The 20,534-nt window shown below is 41.6% G+C and overlaps 1 protein-coding gene across 1 annotated transcript in view; it reads left to right on the forward strand.

Annotated features, from left to right (window-relative positions):
• col23a1a (collagen type XXIII alpha 1 chain a) overlaps positions 1 to 20,534 on the forward strand; it is a 91,583-nt gene that overhangs the window by 31,158 nt on the left and 39,891 nt on the right. The window contains exons 3-7 of the mRNA XM_060927256.1: positions 3,663 to 3,689; positions 5,958 to 5,984; positions 6,745 to 6,771; positions 12,027 to 12,098; positions 13,961 to 14,077. Of these exons, the coding sequence (XP_060783239.1) occupies positions 12,027 to 12,098; positions 13,961 to 14,077 (189 nt within the window). The 5' untranslated portion in view covers positions 3,663 to 3,689; positions 5,958 to 5,984; positions 6,745 to 6,771. The remainder of the gene's footprint in view (positions 1 to 3,662; positions 3,690 to 5,957; positions 5,985 to 6,744; positions 6,772 to 12,026; positions 12,099 to 13,960; positions 14,078 to 20,534) is intronic.

Here is a 20,534-nt window from a genome sequence, read left to right on the forward strand (position 1 = left end):
GCAGTTTTAATGTTTAATCTGGCGTTCCCTGCCATAATTTCAGCGAGCATATTGTTTCATAAGGAAACTTTGCGATGAGTTGTTGACTGACTGCCGTTCACGCAACACACAGGCATAGTTAGAAAGTCAGGATGCACTGGTTTACACTTTACACACACACACGTAGCCCAGCCTCTCGCTATGTTTAACAGTTGGAACTTAGCGGTTTTAAAACTAATTTTGCAGTTTTGCAATTTCTGTGCGTGATGATAATGTGTAAACTTTGGATTTCCATAGGCTATGTTAAAATGTTATCATTGTCCTGGCCTGCAGGTAGTTCCTGGTGATGGCAGTGAGGGAGGTGAAATAACATGTATACACACTACTGTTCAAAAGTTTGGGGTCACCCAGACAATTTTGTGTTTTCCATGAAAAGTCACACTTTTATTTACCACCATAAGTTGTAAAATGAATAGAAAATATAGTCAAGACATTTTTCTGGCCATTTTGAGCATTTAATCGACCCCACAAATGTGATGCTCCAGAAACTCAATCTGCTCAAAGGAAGGTCAGTTTTATAGCTTCTCTAAAGAGCTCAACTGTTTTCAGCTGTGCTAACATGATTGTACAAGGGTTTTCTAATCATCCATTAGCCTTCTGAGGCAATGAGCAAACACATTGTACCATTAGAACACTGGAGTGATAGTTGCTGGAAATGGGCCTCTATACACCTATGGAGATATTGCACCAAAAACCAGACATTTGCAGCTAGAATAGTCATTTACCACATTAGCAATGTATAGAGTGGATTTCTGATTAGTTTAAAGTGATCTTCATTGAAAAGAACAGTGCTTTTCTTTCAAAAATAAGGACATTTCAAAGTGACCCCAAACTTTTGAACAGTAGTATATATATATATATATATATATATATATATATATATATATATATATATATATATATATATATATATATCTACACACACAAAATGGAATCATTTGCTGACAGCTCAGTCCCCCCCAGTTCAAAAATCCTATCTGCGCCCCTGCGGTAGGGTGACCAGATTTCCCTAGTCTGAAACCGGGACACTTTTGTGCGTGACCATGCTCGTGCACGCACACCTTTTTTTTACGTAAACGTGACACTCAGAGAGGTGCTCTTATCATTTTGTTGAAGCTCACATTTATCAACATCTCACATGAAATAAAACAAACAGGCATTTTGTTATCTAGTAGCATAGTGGTATACAGATCAGTTAAATTATGGCCAGACAACAGATTGTGTAATGGCTGAGAATAGGCCAGGCTATGTCCATAGGCCACATTTAAACTGATTTATTTCACCTGTTTGTGAGAACACCAAGAAGAATGCATATGCACATGTAGACTATATCTCTAAAATTGTATGCACTATAGCATGAACTTAAAAAGTAGATATGTGACCTCAACATAGCCTAGGTCAGAATCAACCTTACTAACCATTCCCCACAACTGAATGAATAAAGCAAGAAGATGTGTACAAAAGTGAACACATTAATGGAAGGTGCAACAAGCTGTTCAACACAGCAATATGGCCAAACTGTCAGAATGGTGTGTTAAACAGAAACAAAAAAGAGACAAGTGATTTGAGAATATACACTCAAACAAAACAGCAATAAAGGAGGAGAGGGGCGACAGCCCGAGGAAAGCCCCCACAGGAGCGCACATCATTTGCAACATAGGCTACCCAACTCAGTACAAGAACAAAGCACAGGAACAAAGCTAAGGTGACTGTCAATCCACCCACCCTGAACAAAATGCATTAGCCTACGTATATTTACAAGAAGAGTGAATCTTTTCCAGTAGGAAAAGTAGCCTCGCTTATGTTTAGCCGTTTTAATGTGATCCTGTATATCGGCGTTACCACCGTGGGCTACGGAGAAGGAACACTTACAGTGTGTGCAGTAGGCTTCGTGCGCATTGTTCTGCACCTCTCGGAGGAAGGGGTAGGTGCCCTGTAAATCTTTGGAAAAGGTACATTTTCTCATCTCATTATCTGTAGCCGCTTTATCCTGTTCTACAGGGTCGCAGGCAAGCTGGAGCCTATCCCAGCTGACTACGGGCGAAAGGCGGGGTACACCCTGGACAAGTCGCCAGGTCATCACAGGGCTGACACATAGACACAGACAACCATTCATACTCACATTCACACCTACGGTCAATTTAGAGTCACCAGTTAACCTAACCTGCATGTCTTTGGACTGTGGGGGAAACCGGAGCACCCGGAGGAAACCCACGCGGACACGGGGAGAACATGCAAACTCCGCACAGAAAGGCCCTCGCCGGCCCCGGGGCTCGAACCCAGGACCTTCTTGCTGTGAGGCGACAGCGCTAACCACTACACCACCGTGCCGCCGGTACATTTTCTTTTCGGCATAATTGCTGCGGCATTACTGCTGCTAGCTGCTAGACAAAGAACATTCACGCCAGTTAATATTTATTTTATTGTTGCATGGCAACACGTTCTGTTGTCTGGAATAATGTGGCTAAATAAACACCCATGCCACAGGGTCAGGGGGCAGTAACCAGGAAAGTTTGCGATTCCTGTCAATTCATCAAAATAGTAAATGCAGACATTTCTCCGCTAATGATTCCCACGCTGCTCAGTCGCAAACGTCGCGAGTGGCGAAAACCGGGACATATCCGTGTCCCGACAGACTATTGTCGGGACTCGGGACACACAACCCCAAATCGGGACTGTCCCGGTAAAACCGGGACGTCTGGTCACCCTAGGTTACGGTTACAAAAATTAGCAAATTTTGTCAGCAAAATGGCTGACTCTACTGACTCAGCAATGCCGCGTTTCGCTATATTTGACGAAGAAATGATAAACCAATTGAAAGCTGCAAGCGAAAATGAAAATACCAAAAAAAGTACAAATTTTTGGCTTTCCGTGTTTAAGAAATGGGCCGCAGAAAGACAAATAAACGACTCTCTAATGGCATATGAATGCTGTGAGTTAGACAAGGTGCTATCGCAGTTTTTTTGTGTCATGATGAAAGACGCTTTAGAAACTGATTCAAACGTGCAAGATAGTCTTGTGCCCTGATCGGTTCAGAAAACGTAAATGACAAATGTTGTGAACTTGAATGGCTTCCGAAGTATGAATTTGGCCCTATATATTATAAACAAGTAATCGTATGGTTCCTCGTAAAATTAAGGATCAATTTCACTCGTGATTTCGAAGTTTTGAAATTGCCCGAGTCGCAAAGCGACTCTGAAATCATTCTCAATTAATAAATAAAACAATTTGAAAACTGGTAACTTGCTGTGCTATAAGAGAGGAAAAAACACTTCAGGATGTGTTGTTACTGGAAAATAATCAACATTAGCATGGTAGCATTAACTGTCCCTTAAATCAGGTTGCGTCACACACCTTATTCATTGTTGTTGATGATTTTCCTGTAACACCTCACCAACCAGGTGGTTTATTCCTTACTAACTTGATATACAGTGCTAAATTCCATGCAGTTTTTTTTTTTATTTTGCACATTTTATTTACCACAGAGTGTCAGTAATGAAGGTTATGAAGGTTTTTTTTTTCTTTCTAGTGTGATATTAAACAATATAATGCATTCTGTAATACACTTCAATGTTGACATTTGTTTTTGTTATTCTTTATCTGTATCTTGTTTTTCTCCAAAGGGTCCTCCTGGGCAAAAAGGAAATCAGGTAGAGTACTTTTTTTTTGTTGCTGTTCCTCTATTTGAGATGTGAGCTATCTATCCATTATCTCATACCAGCACTTGATTGTTTTTAACCTTTGTCAAACCCACTGGGCAGTTAGAAGGTGAATTTACAGTACTTCGTCTCTAGACCCATCTGGTAGCTGTTACCCCACACTGCGTAAATGAAGGACTGTGGAGACGTCTGTCTACACAACATGTCTGTCCTCCCAAGCTATTTATCAGCTCTGTAGTAAGACTGCACAGTCTTTTTTTTTCATCCACCCAACCACAACCTGAGATGGAAATAATGGATTATACAGTAAAGAACGAAAATTTTGTCTTAACCCTGACTTCCATGCTGTCACTGCCAAGAGTAATACATTGCAGTATAAACCACATCCACTTCTACTCATCCAAATACTATTAATCTGTTGTTTAATGCTTGAAAGAGATGTCAGCTTGTTTGGGGTCTTGTAGAAAGAAAAATCACAATCGACTGAGTTCAACATGAATCTCGACCAGCTGTGATATTGACTCTAGGGTTAGGATTACATCATAGCACAGCATCTGACTTCAGGAGGTCAACTGAAGCTCATCTTCTTTTCATCTGTAGCTTTGCGTGTGCTGATTTCCACTGCAGCTGTTCAGACCATTTACTGTGCTGGGTTACAGCTCCAAGGTCCCTGGTTCGACATGAGGTTCTTCCCGGGTTCTCCAGCTACACTAAACTGACCACATGTGTGAAATTGCTTGTGTGTGTGTTTGCGTGATGCCCTGTGTGTCTCATCCAGGGTGTATTCCCTCCTCACATCCCAGTGTTGCTGGGATTGACCACCACCCTGTCCTGGATAAAGCACTTACTAAAAGATTAATATTCATTAATATTCAGAGTGGTATAGTGGGTAATGTTGCTGCCTCACAGCTCCAGGGTCCCTGGTTCAATTCTGAGCTCAGTTACTCTCCATGTTTCTAAGCTTAACTGAAATTCTAAGAGTAACTGAAATTAATGTCCTGTACTAAAAGTGGTACGATTTTTTTTTTAATGGAGATTAAAGCTGGTGCAAAAAACATTTGGCTTTATCCTGGTCAGGGTTACAGTATATCCTGAGAACTCTGGATGTGAAGCAAAACAGGAATACATCCAAGATGATACACAAGTCCATCACAGGCCACCATACACACATACATTCACACCTAGGGGCCGTTTAGAGCCACTGTTCCACCTACTGACGTTTTTTTTGACATGGGAGGAAATCTGAGGACAAGGAGAAAACCCACATGGACATGAAGCTTAGAAACATGGAGAGTAACTGAGCTCAGGATCGAACCAGGGACCCTGGAGCTGTGAGGCAGCAACATTACCCACTATACCACTCTGAAGTGCATGAATATATCAAAGCTGAAATCAGAGGAGATTGATGATAGTAAAGTGACTCTGATTTTGACTTTATGATTCTGATTCAAATTTTGATTCTGACTCTGTGATTCTGATTCTGATTGTGACTGAATCATTGTTCTGATTCTGATTCTGAATCCAACGCTTGTCCCGTTTCGACTGTGTCTGAATCTGATTCAGATTCTTATTTTGATTCGGATTCTTATTTTGACTCTGTGATTCTAATTCTGATTGTGATCCTAATTCTTGTTCTGATTTTGATTCTGATTCTGAATCCAACCCTTGTCCTGTTTCTGACTCTGTTTCTGAGTTTGATATTTATTCTTATCCTTGTCCTTCCTCTGATTCTGATTCTTATTTTGACTTCATGATTCTGATTCTGATCTCAAGTCTTGTTCTGATTTTGATTCTGACTTTGATTCCGATTTCAACACTTGTCCTGTTTCTGACTCTGTTTCTGAGTATGATTTTTATACCCATACTCTGATTCTGATTCTTATTCTGACTGCGATTCAGATTCTTAAGGTGATTCTGATTCTTAATTTGACTCTGTGATTCTGATTCTTACTTTGTGATTCTAATTCTGATTCTGTGATTCAGATTCTGATTGTGATTCTAATTCTTGTTCTGATTTTGATTCTGATTCTGCCTCTGTTTCTGAGTATGATTCTTCTTATCCTTACTCTGATTCTGCTTATGTTCCTCATTCTGATTCCGATTCTGACTCTGACCATGATTCTGATTTGTTTCCTCATCCAAATGCACAAAATTGTGTAATAGCTGGCTGATTTATTTTGGTTTATTGAACTGAGATCATTACAAACTATTAATATATACCAGACCCTCTCATCTGTTCTCCTCCTTCTCTGTTCTCAGGGGCCAGCTGGACCAAAAGGAGATAAGGTAAACTAGCACATGGCTTATTCTCATCCCCAGATAACAAACTAATTCAGCTTTACATTTTTGAAGTGTTACGGTTATGGGATATTTGGTTCTAAGAAGGTTCTGTATTGAGCATGGTTTTATATAAACTTTATTAACGTTCCTGCAACATTTCTGTAACATGGTTGTAGGAACACTAGAGCTTGCGGAACGTTAGTTTTTGTGTAATGTGTAAGGAACATTCCAGGAGATGTTTTTAGAATGTTTAAGGAACGTTATTTCTATAACCTTATTAGTATCTTGTTAATATTTTACTGAATGTTCTGATAGCATTCTCCATACGGATTAAGCCCCAAGCCTGAGCCTTACCTTATACTTTACAGTGTCGTGCCGAACAGTAATTGTCTCTCGTGCTTCACAGCAACCACATGTTTTTCCAAATTGTCTAGCAGCAAGCAATGTGGTTCCTCTGTGCTGCTGTGCGTGCACACGGACACAAGAACACTGGGTGCTGGACCACATCTTTAAAAAAAAAAAACACAATAAACAAGAATGAGGCTTGGAATATTCCTGTTGATTATCTCTGGAAAATGCCACAGGAGCTTGCCCTTAATCAGTTGCCCATGCTCCATGACACAAACTTCCTTCGGCTTTTATCTCCACGTTGCTTTGTTATTGTGGAAGTGAAGACATTAGACTGATGATCAAGATGCTAAAATGACATGCAGACACAGCAGAGAGTTCACAATCATTCCATTTCTGTCTTTTTTTTTTTTTAAAGGGTGACCAAGGAGAGATTGGGCCAAGGGTAAGTTCTTATTCATGTTGGTGAGCAGACAGTATATCTCATTATGATCAAATACTGTAAGTACCGACTGATTAATTAATTAAACAAAATCAATTTTAGACAAATTTCATTTCTGCTGTTTTAATTTCATAATAGTAATCAGACTTTTATCTCATCTCATTATCTGTAGCCGCTTTATCCTGTTCTACAGGGTCGCAGGCAAGCTGGAGCCTATCCCAGCTGACTACGGGCGAAAGGCGGGGTACACCCTGGACAAGTCGCCAGGTCATCACAGGGCTGACACATAGACACAGACAACCATTCACACTCACATTCACACCTACGGTCAATTTAGAGTCACCAGTTAACCTAACCTGCATGTCTTTGGACTGTGGGGGAAACCGGAGCACCCGGAGGAAACCCACGCGGACACGGGGAGAACATGCAAACTCCGCACAGAAAGGCCCTCGCCAGCCACGGGGCTCGAACCCGGACCTTCTTGCTGTGAGGCGACAGCGCTAACCACTACACCACCGTGCCGCCCCCAGACTTTTATCAAATATTTTATTTTATTAATTATTATTATTAACAACAACAGCACAATAATAATAACGAGACCGTCAATGACGGCGTAGCTCACTCCAGCCTCTTCTAGTCCAAAGGAATGATTTAAAGTGGGCCACCTTGCACAATAAATGTTGCTAGCTACGTATATAAACGATATACAAGCTATATATAGAGGCAATATACACCCTAAGAATACCCACCTATTTGCCAGAAAAAATCAAAATCAGTGAAGAATTGAGGGAGAAGAAGTGATTTGTGTGGAAATTGCTCGTTAGTGCTTAATTATTCCATATTTTCATTATTAATTGCAATTATGTAAATTTGCATAGAAGCTATATGCACCCCAGGCAGACCTACCTTCCTGCCAAAAAGAATAAAAATCAGTGAAGAATTGAGAGAGAAGAAGCGATTGTCGTGAAATGTGGACGACGCCGGCCGGACAACACACGATGGCATAAGCTCATCGCCTGTCGGCCGGATGAGATGATAATAATAATAAGATCCAGGCGGCACGGTGGTGTAGTGGTTAGCGCTGTCGCCTCACAGCAAGAAGGTCCGGGTTCAAGCCCCGTGGCCAACAAGGGCCTTTCTGTGTGGAGTTTGCATGTTCTCCCCGTGTCCGCTTGGGTTTCCTCCGGGTGCTCCGGTTTCCCCCAAAGACATGCAGGTTAGGTTAACTGGTGACTCTAAATTGACCGTAGGTATGAATGTGAATGGTTGTCTGTGTCTATGTGTCAGCCCTGTGATGACCTGGCGACTTGTCCAGGGTGTACCCCACCTTTCGCCCGTAGCTCCAGCTTGCCTGCGACCCTGTAGAACAGGATAAAGCAGCTAGAGATAATGAGATGAGATAAGAGCCATCTTTTTTCTCCTCCCTCTCCTAAAATTGGAGATGACCCGAGAGACATGACTCTCAAACAATTTGCGAAGGTGCTTTGAACTCACCGAGATTAACTGACGCCGCCTGGAAGCTCCGCCCCTTCCCCATTGTTTTGAGTTTGTAAATGTGAAATAAAATCATATCAATATATTAACATATCGTTAAAAGTTAACTATATTTATTAGGGATGTCTCTGAAATATTTCAGCTGAAAATGATCAAAAACTTTACACCAGAAAACAATCCAACATCCAAGTGTTAAATCACTCCTGCTCTCTCCTCTTTTTCTCCTGAGTGCTGAAATAGTTTGAGCAGCAGATCAACAGTAAAAACGTCGGTCATGTGGATACCAAACGACTGATTTAGAAAAGGATTATATCTACATTACAACCCTAAATTAGAAAAAGTTGGGACGGTATGGAAAATGCAAATCAAAAAACAAAACAAAGAAAGCAGTGATTTCTAAATCTACTTTGACTTGTATTTCATTACAGGCAGTATGAACCCGAGATATTTCATGTTTTGTTGGCCAACTTAATTTCATTTTTTTAATATACATCCATTCCTGCATTTCAGGCCTCGAACACATTCCAAAAAAAGTTAGGATGGGGGCAATTCAGGGCTAGTAATGAGGTAAAACAATAAAATAATGATGTGATTTGAAACAGGTGATGTCAGCAGGTGACTGTAATCATGATTTGGTCCAAAATCAGTATCTAGGAAAGGCCTAGTCTTTGAGGAGCAAAGATGAGCCGAGGATCTCCATTTTTTCATCAAATGCATGAGAAAATTATTGAAATGTTGAAAAACAATGTTCCTCAAAGAAAGATATGAAGCAATTTGGATATTTCACCCTCTGTGGTGCATAATATCATGAAATGATTGAAGGAATCTGGAGGAATTTCTGTGTGTAAAGGGCAAGGGCTCAAGCCTAATCTGAACTCCAGTGATCTCCGATCACTCAGGTGGCACTGCATCAAGAACGGTCATTCATCTATAGAGGGCTACTGCATGACGTCACCGCGCCGCGAGATTTTGTTAGGCGCCATATTGGAAGACCAAGTACATGCACTCACAATATAAAACAAAGTACGAGCGAGAGTAAAGTGACACGATGGCTGATAATTCTGGTTATGTGAGTACATTACCAGCTGCAGAAAGGGCACGGTATGTGGAGAAACTGGCTGTGATTGATGGGTTTGACCCATATGATAAGACTCGTGGCAAGGGAGAATGGAAACATAAGGAGGACCGGACACCAATTCTGCCATCTGTTTGCTACCCAGACATTGTAAACTATTTGTTGTTTACACCCAGTGCCTACACTCAGTGTTCGAACTATGCCGATATTTTCGGGCGGTCCCTTTTTTTCCCTTGGGGGGGGTGCTTGCGCTTGTCTCGGAGCGCGGATCTCCAAACACATGAGAAGCCTATCTTACGCACATATCACGCGGACTCCACACCTCCACACACGCATCGCGTCTGAAGTCATAACTCATCAGGGGAAATCGTGTCCACATTGGCATGTTCAAAATCTTTGATGTAAACACAACACTTCGGATATGCAAATGCTTCTCGTTACACACAATTGCTATGTCAATAAACATCATTTTGCCAATATTTTAAAGACCCCCCAACATTTCCCAAATCATGTTTTCAAGGGATCTCATGTCTGTTTCAGGGGATCTCGGATCCCCCGAGTACCCCCGTAGTTCGAACACTGCCTACACTGCTGATGACTTGAAAGCCTACAAAGGGCTACAGGCTTACAATTATGTTGTTAGTGGCTTGGTTCATGATATTACAGCTGTTATTAAGAATAACCTACACATAGTTATGGCCAAGGTAATCTTGTTGATATTTATCTTTTAATAATATATCTTTTCAGTTGAAAAATTAATACTTTTTGTTACTATTAAGGTATCCATAATTTAGGTTAATTTATCCAAATTATACATATGTATTTATGATATATGCCTACACAACAACTATGCTTTATTTATATAATAGGAGGGAGAGCAAGCCCCAAACCATCCTAAATTATTATTATTATTATTATTATTATTATTATTAAATTGTAGAAGTCTGGGAGGCTTGCTCCTCATACAGTTATCAACTTGGGGCCAATTTAGCATGTTTTAAATCTGAATTTCTTGCGTTTGCTTACCTCAAAGTGTCCGCAGATCATGCACAGACTTATCCATTATATCCACAGTTTTTTGCCAAGTCTCACACAGGTTTCTTTCAAGTCTACTGTTGGGCCAATAAATCATAAATAAAACAGCTCAGATTTGTTTGTTTAAGTCGTTTGCCACTCCACTTTATTCTCGTGGGTTCACATACCGCTGCCGTTATTTCCCCCTAATCACGAGTTTGTTGGTCTTCCAAAATGGCGCAGGGTCTGTTTACTTCCGGTTTCGGGTGACGTCAGTGAAAGGGGTCTATAGTTGATAGAACCACATGGGCTCAGGATTACTTTGACAAACCTTTGTCAAGCTCTACAATACAAAGTTACATCTACAAACATCAGTTAAAACTTTACTGTGCAAAAAGAAAGCCTTATGTTAACTGTCTCCAGAAGCACCATCGACTTAGGGCTCAGAGGCATCTGGGATGGACCATCACACAGTGGAAATGTGGATTGTGGTCAGACGAATCAGCATTCCAGGTCCGTGTTCTCTGGACCAAAGACAAAAAGGACCTTCCAGACTGTTACCAGGAACAAGTCCAAAAGCCAGGGTGTGTCATGGTATGGAGTTGTGTCAGAGTCCTTGGCAAAGGTAACTTACACTTCTGTGATGGAGCATTAATGCAGGAAAGTACACTGAGATTTTGGAGCAACGCGTGCTGCCTTCAGGACGACGTCTTTTCCAGGGAGATTTCAAAAAGACAATGCAAAACCACATTCTACACACATTACAAAGGCATGGTTGTGGAAGAAGAGGGTGTGTCCCTGCTGTAACGTGTGGTGGATTTAGAAACAAAAAAATACTGAAGAATGGGATAAAATAACACCTGAAACACTTCATCACTTGGCGTCTTCAGTCCCTAAACATCTTTTAAGTGTTGTGAGAAGGAATGGGAACATTAGAAAGCGGTAAATGCTTTTTTTGAAATGTTTTCTGAGAATCAAAATTGAGAAGTTGAAAAGTGAAAAAAAAAAAAACTCATGAGGTAAAGCATCAAATAATGTGCTGTTGTATTGTTTTAAGTCCAAAGATTATTTACAAATCGTTGTTTTCAGTTTTAATTTCAATTTCAATATACCGTTTCAACTTTTTCTGATTTGCGGTTGTATATTGAATATCCTTTATTTAGTTTTTTACTGTTTACTCCACATTACTGTAGAATCTCTGAATAATTGCCACTGCCAACAAGCAGTTCCCGACCACACAGCTGATATATTTATTATAGTATTTATTTATTTTAGTCTATCGGCTCAAGATGATGAAATCATTAATGGTTTTATGCTAAATCGCAAACAGGGAAAAATCTCGCACAGGCCTGTATTGTATTAGTAACTGTGATGATGTGCATCGTTTCTCTGCTCCAGGGTCAGGCCACTCATGCAGGCCTGTACGGTAATCAGATACCCATTAAGGTTTGTCCCTTCTTTGCTCCTGCACATGTGCTCTTCTGAACACTGTCTGAAAGAGCCACCTGATTTCCCACTTTTCACTTCACCTGTCATTCCTGAGGCGTTCTGGCGAGGCTTTACACTCGCCCCTAAAACACAGACGATAGCTTCTGTTCTGATCTTTCTGCTCTTCTCTCCTCTGCTCTCCTCTTCTTCCTCCATCTTAATTTTCACTCTGGTGCTGGCTGTTCAGATGGTCTTTCCTCGCTATGATCACGGCTTCATCTCTGCCGACCAGCCCACTTTCCAGAGACGTATGCTGAAGGTAGCAGGAGTGAAAGGCATGCCCTGGTTACTTACAGCTCCGAGCTGCACTTTCTTTCATGCTGACGTTAAAACCACGTGCATGTTTCTGTACCGTACGCATGTACTCAAGGGTTAAATCTTTTTTTTCTTTTTTTTGCAGTGATTAATAGCAGTGTGCACACATCTGGCCTCATTTATGAATTTGGATACAAACAGATTTATTCGTAAATCATAAATAAGCAGGAGCATTGAGTCAAGAAATGTGGTCAGATCATATAATTGGCGAAGACTTCCTGAGATTTTATATACGGATTACGCTGTCAGGTTATTTCATTATTTCATTTACACACACGGATTTTTCATTTCATTGAATGACTTGAAACAAATCCATAAATGAAGACAAATAACACTAGGCATTCATTTAGGACAAAAATAATGGCACCCTATAAAAGGAGCAAGAGTTGTTGGGTGTTTTTATGGGCGCTGATGCTCTGCAATGGCTGAGCTGCATTAGTGGAAGGTTTAGCATATGCCATGATTAGGAGGTGCCCTTTCACCTTTTAGTCACGATTTTATTGTTTTCAGCTTTTCCGTTTATCGAGTTTTGAGGCTGTAAGTTGTGTAAATGTGCCATGAGCGCACTTGATAATTTACTACTAATTGGCATTAATCAACATGCACACACAAGTACAAAATTAATGCTTGCAATGTTTATAAATTGGCACGAGTTTTTAATTCTGTTTATTCTCATCTCATCTCATTATCTCTAGCCGCTTTATCCTGTTCTACAGGGTCGCAGGCAAGCTGGAGCCTATCCCAGCTGACTACGGGCGAAAGGCGGGGTACACCCTGGACAAGTCGCCAGGTCATCACAGGGCTGACACAGAGACACAGACAACCATTCACACTCACATTCACACCTACGGTCAATTTAGAGTCACCAGTTAACCTAACCTGCATGTCTTTGGACTGTGGGGGAAACCGGAGCACCCGGAGGAAACCCACGCAGACACGGGGAGAACATGCAAACTCCACACAGAAAGGCCCTTGCCGGCCCCGGGGCTCGAACCCAGGACCTTCTTGCTGTGAGGCGACAGCGCTAACCACTACACCACCGTGCCGCCCCCTACTAATTCTGTTTAAACTTTACAAAAAAAAAAAAAAGATAAATGAGGCCCATTGTGTGTAACTCTTGCTAGTCATTGTTGCTAATGTACAATGCATTCTAACATACTAGTCAAAAATCTTACAACTGCAAATGTATATATGCTTACCGGCCACTTTAATAGGAACTTGTTGTTGATTCTAAGATTCCTGTTCTTGGCTGCAGGAGTGGAACCCAATGTGGTCTTCCATCTGCTGTTGCATGCGGAGATGTTTTTCTACTCACCACGGTTGTAAAGAGTGATTATTATGACTTAGTATATCTTTCCTGGCAAAAAAGCTCAAGCCACCTCAAATCTGGCCGTTTTCCTCTAACCTCTCTTATCAACAAGGCGTTTTTTTCCACCCACAGAACTGTCACTCATTCACTCACTTGATGTTTTTTGTTTTTCGCACCATTCTGTGTATAGAGACTGTTGTGTGTGAAAACCCCAGGAGGTCAGCCGTTTCTGAAATACTCAAACCAGTCCATCTGGCGCTCAAACCAACACCCATGCTACAGTGAAAGAAAGTCACACTTCACTGCGAGATCACAATTTTTGAGCATTAACTGAAGCTCTTGATTTGTATCTGTGTGATTTGATGCATCGTGCTGCTGCCAAGGGATTGGCGGATTATGGTGTTCCTAATAAAGTGGCCAGTGAGTGTTAATGTTAAATGAATCTCATCTATACGGGAGACTCTGAATTCACAAAGTCATTCTGCATTCGTCATCAGGGTGACCAAGGCCAGGCCGGTCCACCAGGTCCTCCAGGTCCTCCCGGACCCCCTGGACCAAGAGGTCCTCCTGGAAACACAGGGAAGGACGGACCCCGGGGTCCCCCTGGGGCACAAGTAAGACATGTTGACTGATTTATTTGCGATAAATCATTTGATTATACAAAGCAGCGCTGTAAAACTCAAACTCCACCCAGTCAGTATTATTGTGACCCCTGTAAGGGCTGTAAAAAAATTTTTCTTGGTTTTCTCCCTAATTTAAGCCTAGGTCACAACCGGACGTACGATTTTTTGGCCGTACGATTTTTGGCGTTTCCCAAATCGCTGCGTTTTTTTTGTTTGTGGAGAAAGACGCACGTTGGCCGTAAGTTTGGCTTGCAACCTGAAAAAAACGTAAGTGCCCGTAGAGTTTGTTTGACATGACAAAGAACCTCTGCGGCCAGTCTACGGCTCGAAAATCAGCACGTCACACGCGCGCCCTCCGTGCGTTTCTTGCGTTTTTTGCACGTAGACCGGCCGTAGGAGCACGTACAGTTGGTTGTGACCTAGGCTTTAGTCATGGCCAATTCCCACCTACCAGATAGATCTCCTGTATCACATGACAGCTACTGTAGCAACCAGGAATGGTGAAGGCTATGACGTGCTTTCTTCGAGTCATGTGACACCACCTAACTGCATCTTTTCAAATTGCTGCTCATGCAACATTAAGGGCGGCATCACGCACTCGGAGGAAAACGCTATCCACCTACTTCTGTATACATGAGCTCACAGATGGCCATGATTGGCTAGTGTCACTGTAATTGACAGGGGGCAAAGCTTTTCTGTTGCACCACTCAGGATCCTGTTCATTTTAATTTCTTTAACATATCCTTAAGTATTCTACTGGCTTTGAAAGTAGAATAGGATAATTCTACGAAAAAGAAGCAACCAACAGAACAGAAATAGTTAAACTGTACAGATTATAAGGCTGATATTTATTAAAATGCTTAAAGGTTCTGACTGCAAATTGAATTCTGGGCAAAATGTTTTATTTCTATAGCTGTTGGAGTTTCGAGATGTTTCACTGCTGCGCACACACACACCGTGTATCCTGTGTGTAAATGTTTTGCCAAGATAAAAAGTGTCCCGCATTTTATGATTCCGGAAATTGCCGAAGCAAGTGAGCAACAATATCACGTGACCACCGTTTTAACCAAAACAAGTCGGCATGGGCAAACATGGCGGACTCGTGTCTCTCCCTCCAGAGGAAAAGAAAAGGAAAGCCTGCCTAGTGAGTGGAACTACAAGGTTAGAGGGCATGTCATTTTTCTGGACAGATAACTAAATCATTCTAGCTAGCGCTTAGCTATCTTAGCCTTAGAATGCATGCGCTCGACTCCATGGTAGCAAGTATGGAGTTATACACCGAATGTTTTGATCTTATAGAGACAGAAACGAGAGCACAAAAGCAGAAACAGAGAAAAGATATATTCGTCTTTTGTTTCACGGATCTATACGTGAACATCAACCACAAATTACATCCCTACGACTCAAAACTCTCCGAGGTCGATGCAGAGCAGTGTTGTAGTTAAATCACTAAACCTTGAGTCCGAGTCCAGTCTCGAGTCCCCGAGTCAAGTCCGTCATTAAAAAAAAATTTAGAGTCGAGTCCACTATTGATCCAAGTCGAGTCCAAGACTCCAACCGCACCATTTGACGGTGCCCGTTTTAACGCCATTAACATTAGTTTGTTCCTGAACATGACGTATGAACAGGTGAATGTGCTTCTCTTTATCAGGGAGTGTGAAGTATTCTGTCAGAGATGGTTGGGAGATGGATGTAAGTGCAGAAGGTGTGTTTATTAATACAAGTGAAGACGGTAAACAATCCAGAACAGCAGGCAAAATTGTAAAACAGTGAAACAGGCGATAGGGCGAGCGAGGCACAAACAGGCTATCATAGACTCGACAGAATCAAAGACGAGAAACAGGAAATCAGGGATCAGGAAACCAAACAAGGAAATAAGGCTCAGTAATGTGTCAGCAACGCAACTCAATACTTCGCAATGTAAGTGTGTTTTCACAGTTTTTATATCAGCGCACTGATTGCACCTTAATCCTGTGCAGGTGCAAGTCGTTTACGGCACGCGTGTGCGAGAGTCCACTTGATGCATGCGCTGTCCGGAGCACACCTGAGAGTCTATCTGATGCATGCGGCAAGGTGCGCAGGTGTGACACTCTTGCACAAAATTAGTACAAAAATTAATGTAGATATGCCAAATCTTATCATCTTATGCCAAATTATTATGGCATGTTACAAAAAAATAAAGAAAAAATCCGAGTCCTCGTCTCCAATTTATGAGTCCGAATGCAGTTAAAGGGATAGTTCGGGATTTTTGACATGAATCTGTATGGCATCCCCATCAATAGTGTCGTGCAAACACACTGACTTACCCCCGACAGCATCCTGTGAGTCCAGTTCTTGTCCAGTTTTGGTCCAGATGAAAGTAGTCCGGCAAGTTTGTTGGGGTCACGAAAGTAAAATGTTTTTCGTCTCAAAACAGTATGTGTTCAAAAGAGTGATATATTTGCATCACAAAACCGTTGCCAAATAAAAAGTCAGACCTCGAAATCGCTTGGCACTATTTTCTCTCCCTCGGTATCACTGCGCGCTGCCGCCATGTGACAGCCACGGCTGTTTCATTCATTGTTTACTAGTGATGGGAATTTCGGCTCTTTTTCGGGAGCCGGCTCTTTTGGCTCTTCTTACTATAAGGAGCCGGCTCTTTCGGCTCCTGAGATTTTATTTTGGATTTAAAGGAATACGCCACCCCCAGATGAAATTGAGTCAGTCCCTGCAGTCCCTAGAGTTGGATGAGTGAGCCAAAGCGTTTTGTAGCCGACCCAGCCATTGTCCTGATCTAGAAACGCCCTGGTTAGCTTTAGCTTAGCGTAGTCACTGTAATCCGGCGTGTCCAGCTAGCATTGTCGTTACAAAAGTGAATTAAATAACTCAAGATTTTTTATAATTATTTCTCATGACTTGTACATTCACATCGAGTACACATATCAATGCAAATTAACACGAAGGGATTTACTAGATCAATTTATATCTGGAACTATTTTCAGCCACAGCACAGGCAAAGCACCGCTGCAGGCGCAAAGACACCACACAGCGCCTGAAAACGGGTGCGCAGCCCCTGAAAACCCATTTTCAGGCGCTGCGCGGTGTCTTTGCGCCTTCCTTTTCCTACCTATTCCTTTAATTGCTGCAATTAACTAGTTAATTCTGATTCTATTTCTCCTCTCAGTTATAATCTGTCCTGCTTTTGAAAAGATCCTCTCTGGGGGGACAGATGCTGCCACTATACACATCCTCCGTGCCATCACGTGTGTAAGCCGTGGATAGAGTGCAGCCTTGGTCTCCCACCAGCTTAGTGGGTCTGCGTTTCGCTGTCACCTGGCGGCAGCGCGCAGTGATAAGAAGGGAGAGAAAATAGTGCCAAGCGATTTCGAGGTCTGACTTTTTATTTGACAACGGTTTTGTGATGCAAATGTATCACTCTTTTGAACACATACTGTTTTGAGACGAAAAACGTTTTACTTTCATGACCCCAACAAACTTGCCGGACTACTTTCGCCTGGACCAAAACTGGACAAGAACTGGACTCACAGGATGCTGTCAGGGGTAAGTCAGTGTGTTTGCACGACACTATTGATGGGGATGCCATACAGATTCATGTCAAAAATCCTGAACTATCCCTTTAATGCACGAGTCTGAGTCCAAGTCCAAGTCATCAGTGCTCAAATCCAAGTTGAGTCACGAGTCCTTAAAATTAGGCCCCGAGTCCGAGTCCTGGACTCAAGTACTACAAGCCTGATGCAGAGTCACGATGTTTTCCACGAGTCACCATCTTGGTGCGACACAGTTCCATGGTTATGATAATTAGTTAAAGCTCCTCGCATCGGCTGTTTCCATAGGGCCATACTGTCCCAAAACATAGGAAAGCAACCCTCAGGACATCAAAATGATCACATCTCATCCACATAGGAAACTGCCATGCACAGTAAAAAAAAGAATTTTAAATTTCAGATGACTTTGTACTCAGCACCTTTAAATAATTATATGCATTCATGACCTACTAATGACATCCAGTCATTCATGGGGTAACTTTAATATAGAAGACAAAGAAAGAAATCAGGCACCAAAGCGTGACGTTTGGAGTGAATGTTTTCAATTCTCAATCTGATATATTTGGGTTCCTCGAGCTCCAGAGTCCCCACAAAGCTACGGTAGTACCTATGGTTTCATGGCCTCCATCATCTCATAGGTCAAAGGTCAGTCAGAGGTGCAGGGATTTAAACGTTTAGTCTTTCTATTCGGGATTATGGAAGGAATCACAGGCAGGCTGGTTAACACAATCAAAATCCACGGTCAAGATCATAAAACAGGCATGCAAAGGTCAAAAGTAGAGTTCCTAGCCAGATAAATGTGATGTACAATGAGGTTAAAGACATCACAACACCACTATAATCTTCAAACATCAACTGTAAACCCAGCTGTGCTGGTGTGTAGCTTATTGGCTCCAGTTGTTTGGCTTAGAAGATATGGTGCATATAAAGACTCATTCCTGCAGATAAAGACCGAACATACTGTCCTATAAAGAGCTAGAAATTATTCTGTGGTTATCTTTAGCCTTTATTAGGCTCGGACCAGCAGTGCTGTTGGCTCGCAACTCTAAAGAACCATTGACATCTGCATCTGATGAAAGGTTCACATCCCAGCAGCGTTCGTAAAAACAAGCAGCTGATGTGTATTTCTGTAAGAATATGGCATCAAACAATAAAGTGCATAAGTAGTCATAATTGAAATCTTTATGGTTGTGGCAGCCGTTGCAGTCACACTTGTGCTTGTACAGCGTGGGCTTTTAATTTTTAACGGTATTCATATGATCTTCTGATGTTTCATCGTAAAAAAAAAAAAATATCGCCTCGTTTTGTCACATGACCCAAAAAACTACACGTTTTATACGTTGTGTAAATTCTTTACAACTTGAAAGAAAGAGAAAGTATGATTCTGGCTGGACTCCACATGGACAAATGTGCACTGGTTTTCCATGGACAAGGAGCAAAATACAAAGATTTACAGCCCCATCAGCTGGTTCTCAGAATTGTTAGACAAATAAATGGATGACCGAATAAAAGGAATAAAGAAACTGACTCTTCATCCATCTTGAGTGCAGATGCTTCAGTGAAAGTGAAGAACGAACCGCGATGTTCTGTTGCCCCCTAGCTTTCGTGTGGTGCTTCTGCTCGCTGAAACTCCTCCGTGAAATAAAGACAACGCAACAGCATCAACAATCAGTGCATGGAAGATCTATCTGATGGTTTATCTTTTTTTATGCCTCCGCCACCTTAAGGTGCAGGAGGCATTGTGTTTTCGGGTTGTCCGTGCGTGCGTCCGTCCCAAAACCTTGTGGACGCGATATCTCAAAGGCTAATGAAAGGAATTTCATCAAACTTTCACCATTTGTGTGCTTTGGGACAAACATGAACTGATTAGATTTTGAGGTTAAAAGGTCTAAGGTCAAGGTCACTGTGAGGTCAAATGTCTGTCCAAAAACCTTGTGAACACAGTATCTCCAAGACAAATGAAAGGAATTTCACCAAACTTTCACCATTTGTGCATTTGGGGACAAACATTAACTGATTAGATTTTGAGGTTAAAAGGTCACAGGTCAAGATTACTGTGAGGTCAAATGTCCATCCCCAAATCACAACTTAATAAGGCGTGTGGTTTACCAGACGGAGGCATCCCCATCAACGCCGTTGGCATCGAGTTCTATCTAGTTTTTTTTTTGTTCCCCTCCCCCCCAAATTTTACACGCACTTTCAGGGGCTTCAAAGTTTGGGAGAATAGCAGGGTACAAATAATTTACAGCAGGGTGCAAAATGGTAAAATGTCTGCCAGCGGCAGACATAATGCACGCAAAGCGTGCAGGGATATAGATAGATAGATAGATAGATAGATAGATAGATAGATAGATAGATAGATAGATAGATAGATAGATATGCAAGTACGAATTTTTCATGGGGCGGGATGGTTTGGAACAGGCCATCTAAAATTGGGATAACATTTACCCGGGACGGGTATTTGAGGCGGGTCGTCTAGCTTAAGCTTGATTAGCGTTGTTACGCACGCCAGTGTTTCCCACAGAAATTTTGGAGACTATGGGGGAGGCGCGGGGGTTGTTTAAAATTCAGTGATATTTTAAATATTAAGTTATTACTGAAAAACTATTGATTAAAAAACAGACACTGAGAAATGGTCCTATAAACAACTTTACCAATATAAAAGATTACCAGGACTACAAAAATGCAGAAAAATAGGCTTTACTTATCCAAATGCACCTGTTGGTTCAAAAGTTAAAGTGCAGAGAACCTCACAGCACAACATGAAGTTACCTTAAAATATAATATAAATGCCTCAGCTTTCATGTAAGAAAAAAAACTATTAATACTAGTGCTGTGTGCAGGCAGTCTCTCCTGAAGACTAAATTAAACAATAATTATAAACTAATAAAATAAATGGCTCA

Source organism: Neoarius graeffei, chromosome 8, assembly GCF_027579695.1.
Source record: "Neoarius graeffei isolate fNeoGra1 chromosome 8, fNeoGra1.pri, whole genome shotgun sequence".
In the NCBI taxonomy this organism is placed as follows: Eukaryota; Metazoa; Chordata; class Actinopteri; order Siluriformes; family Ariidae; genus Neoarius; species Neoarius graeffei.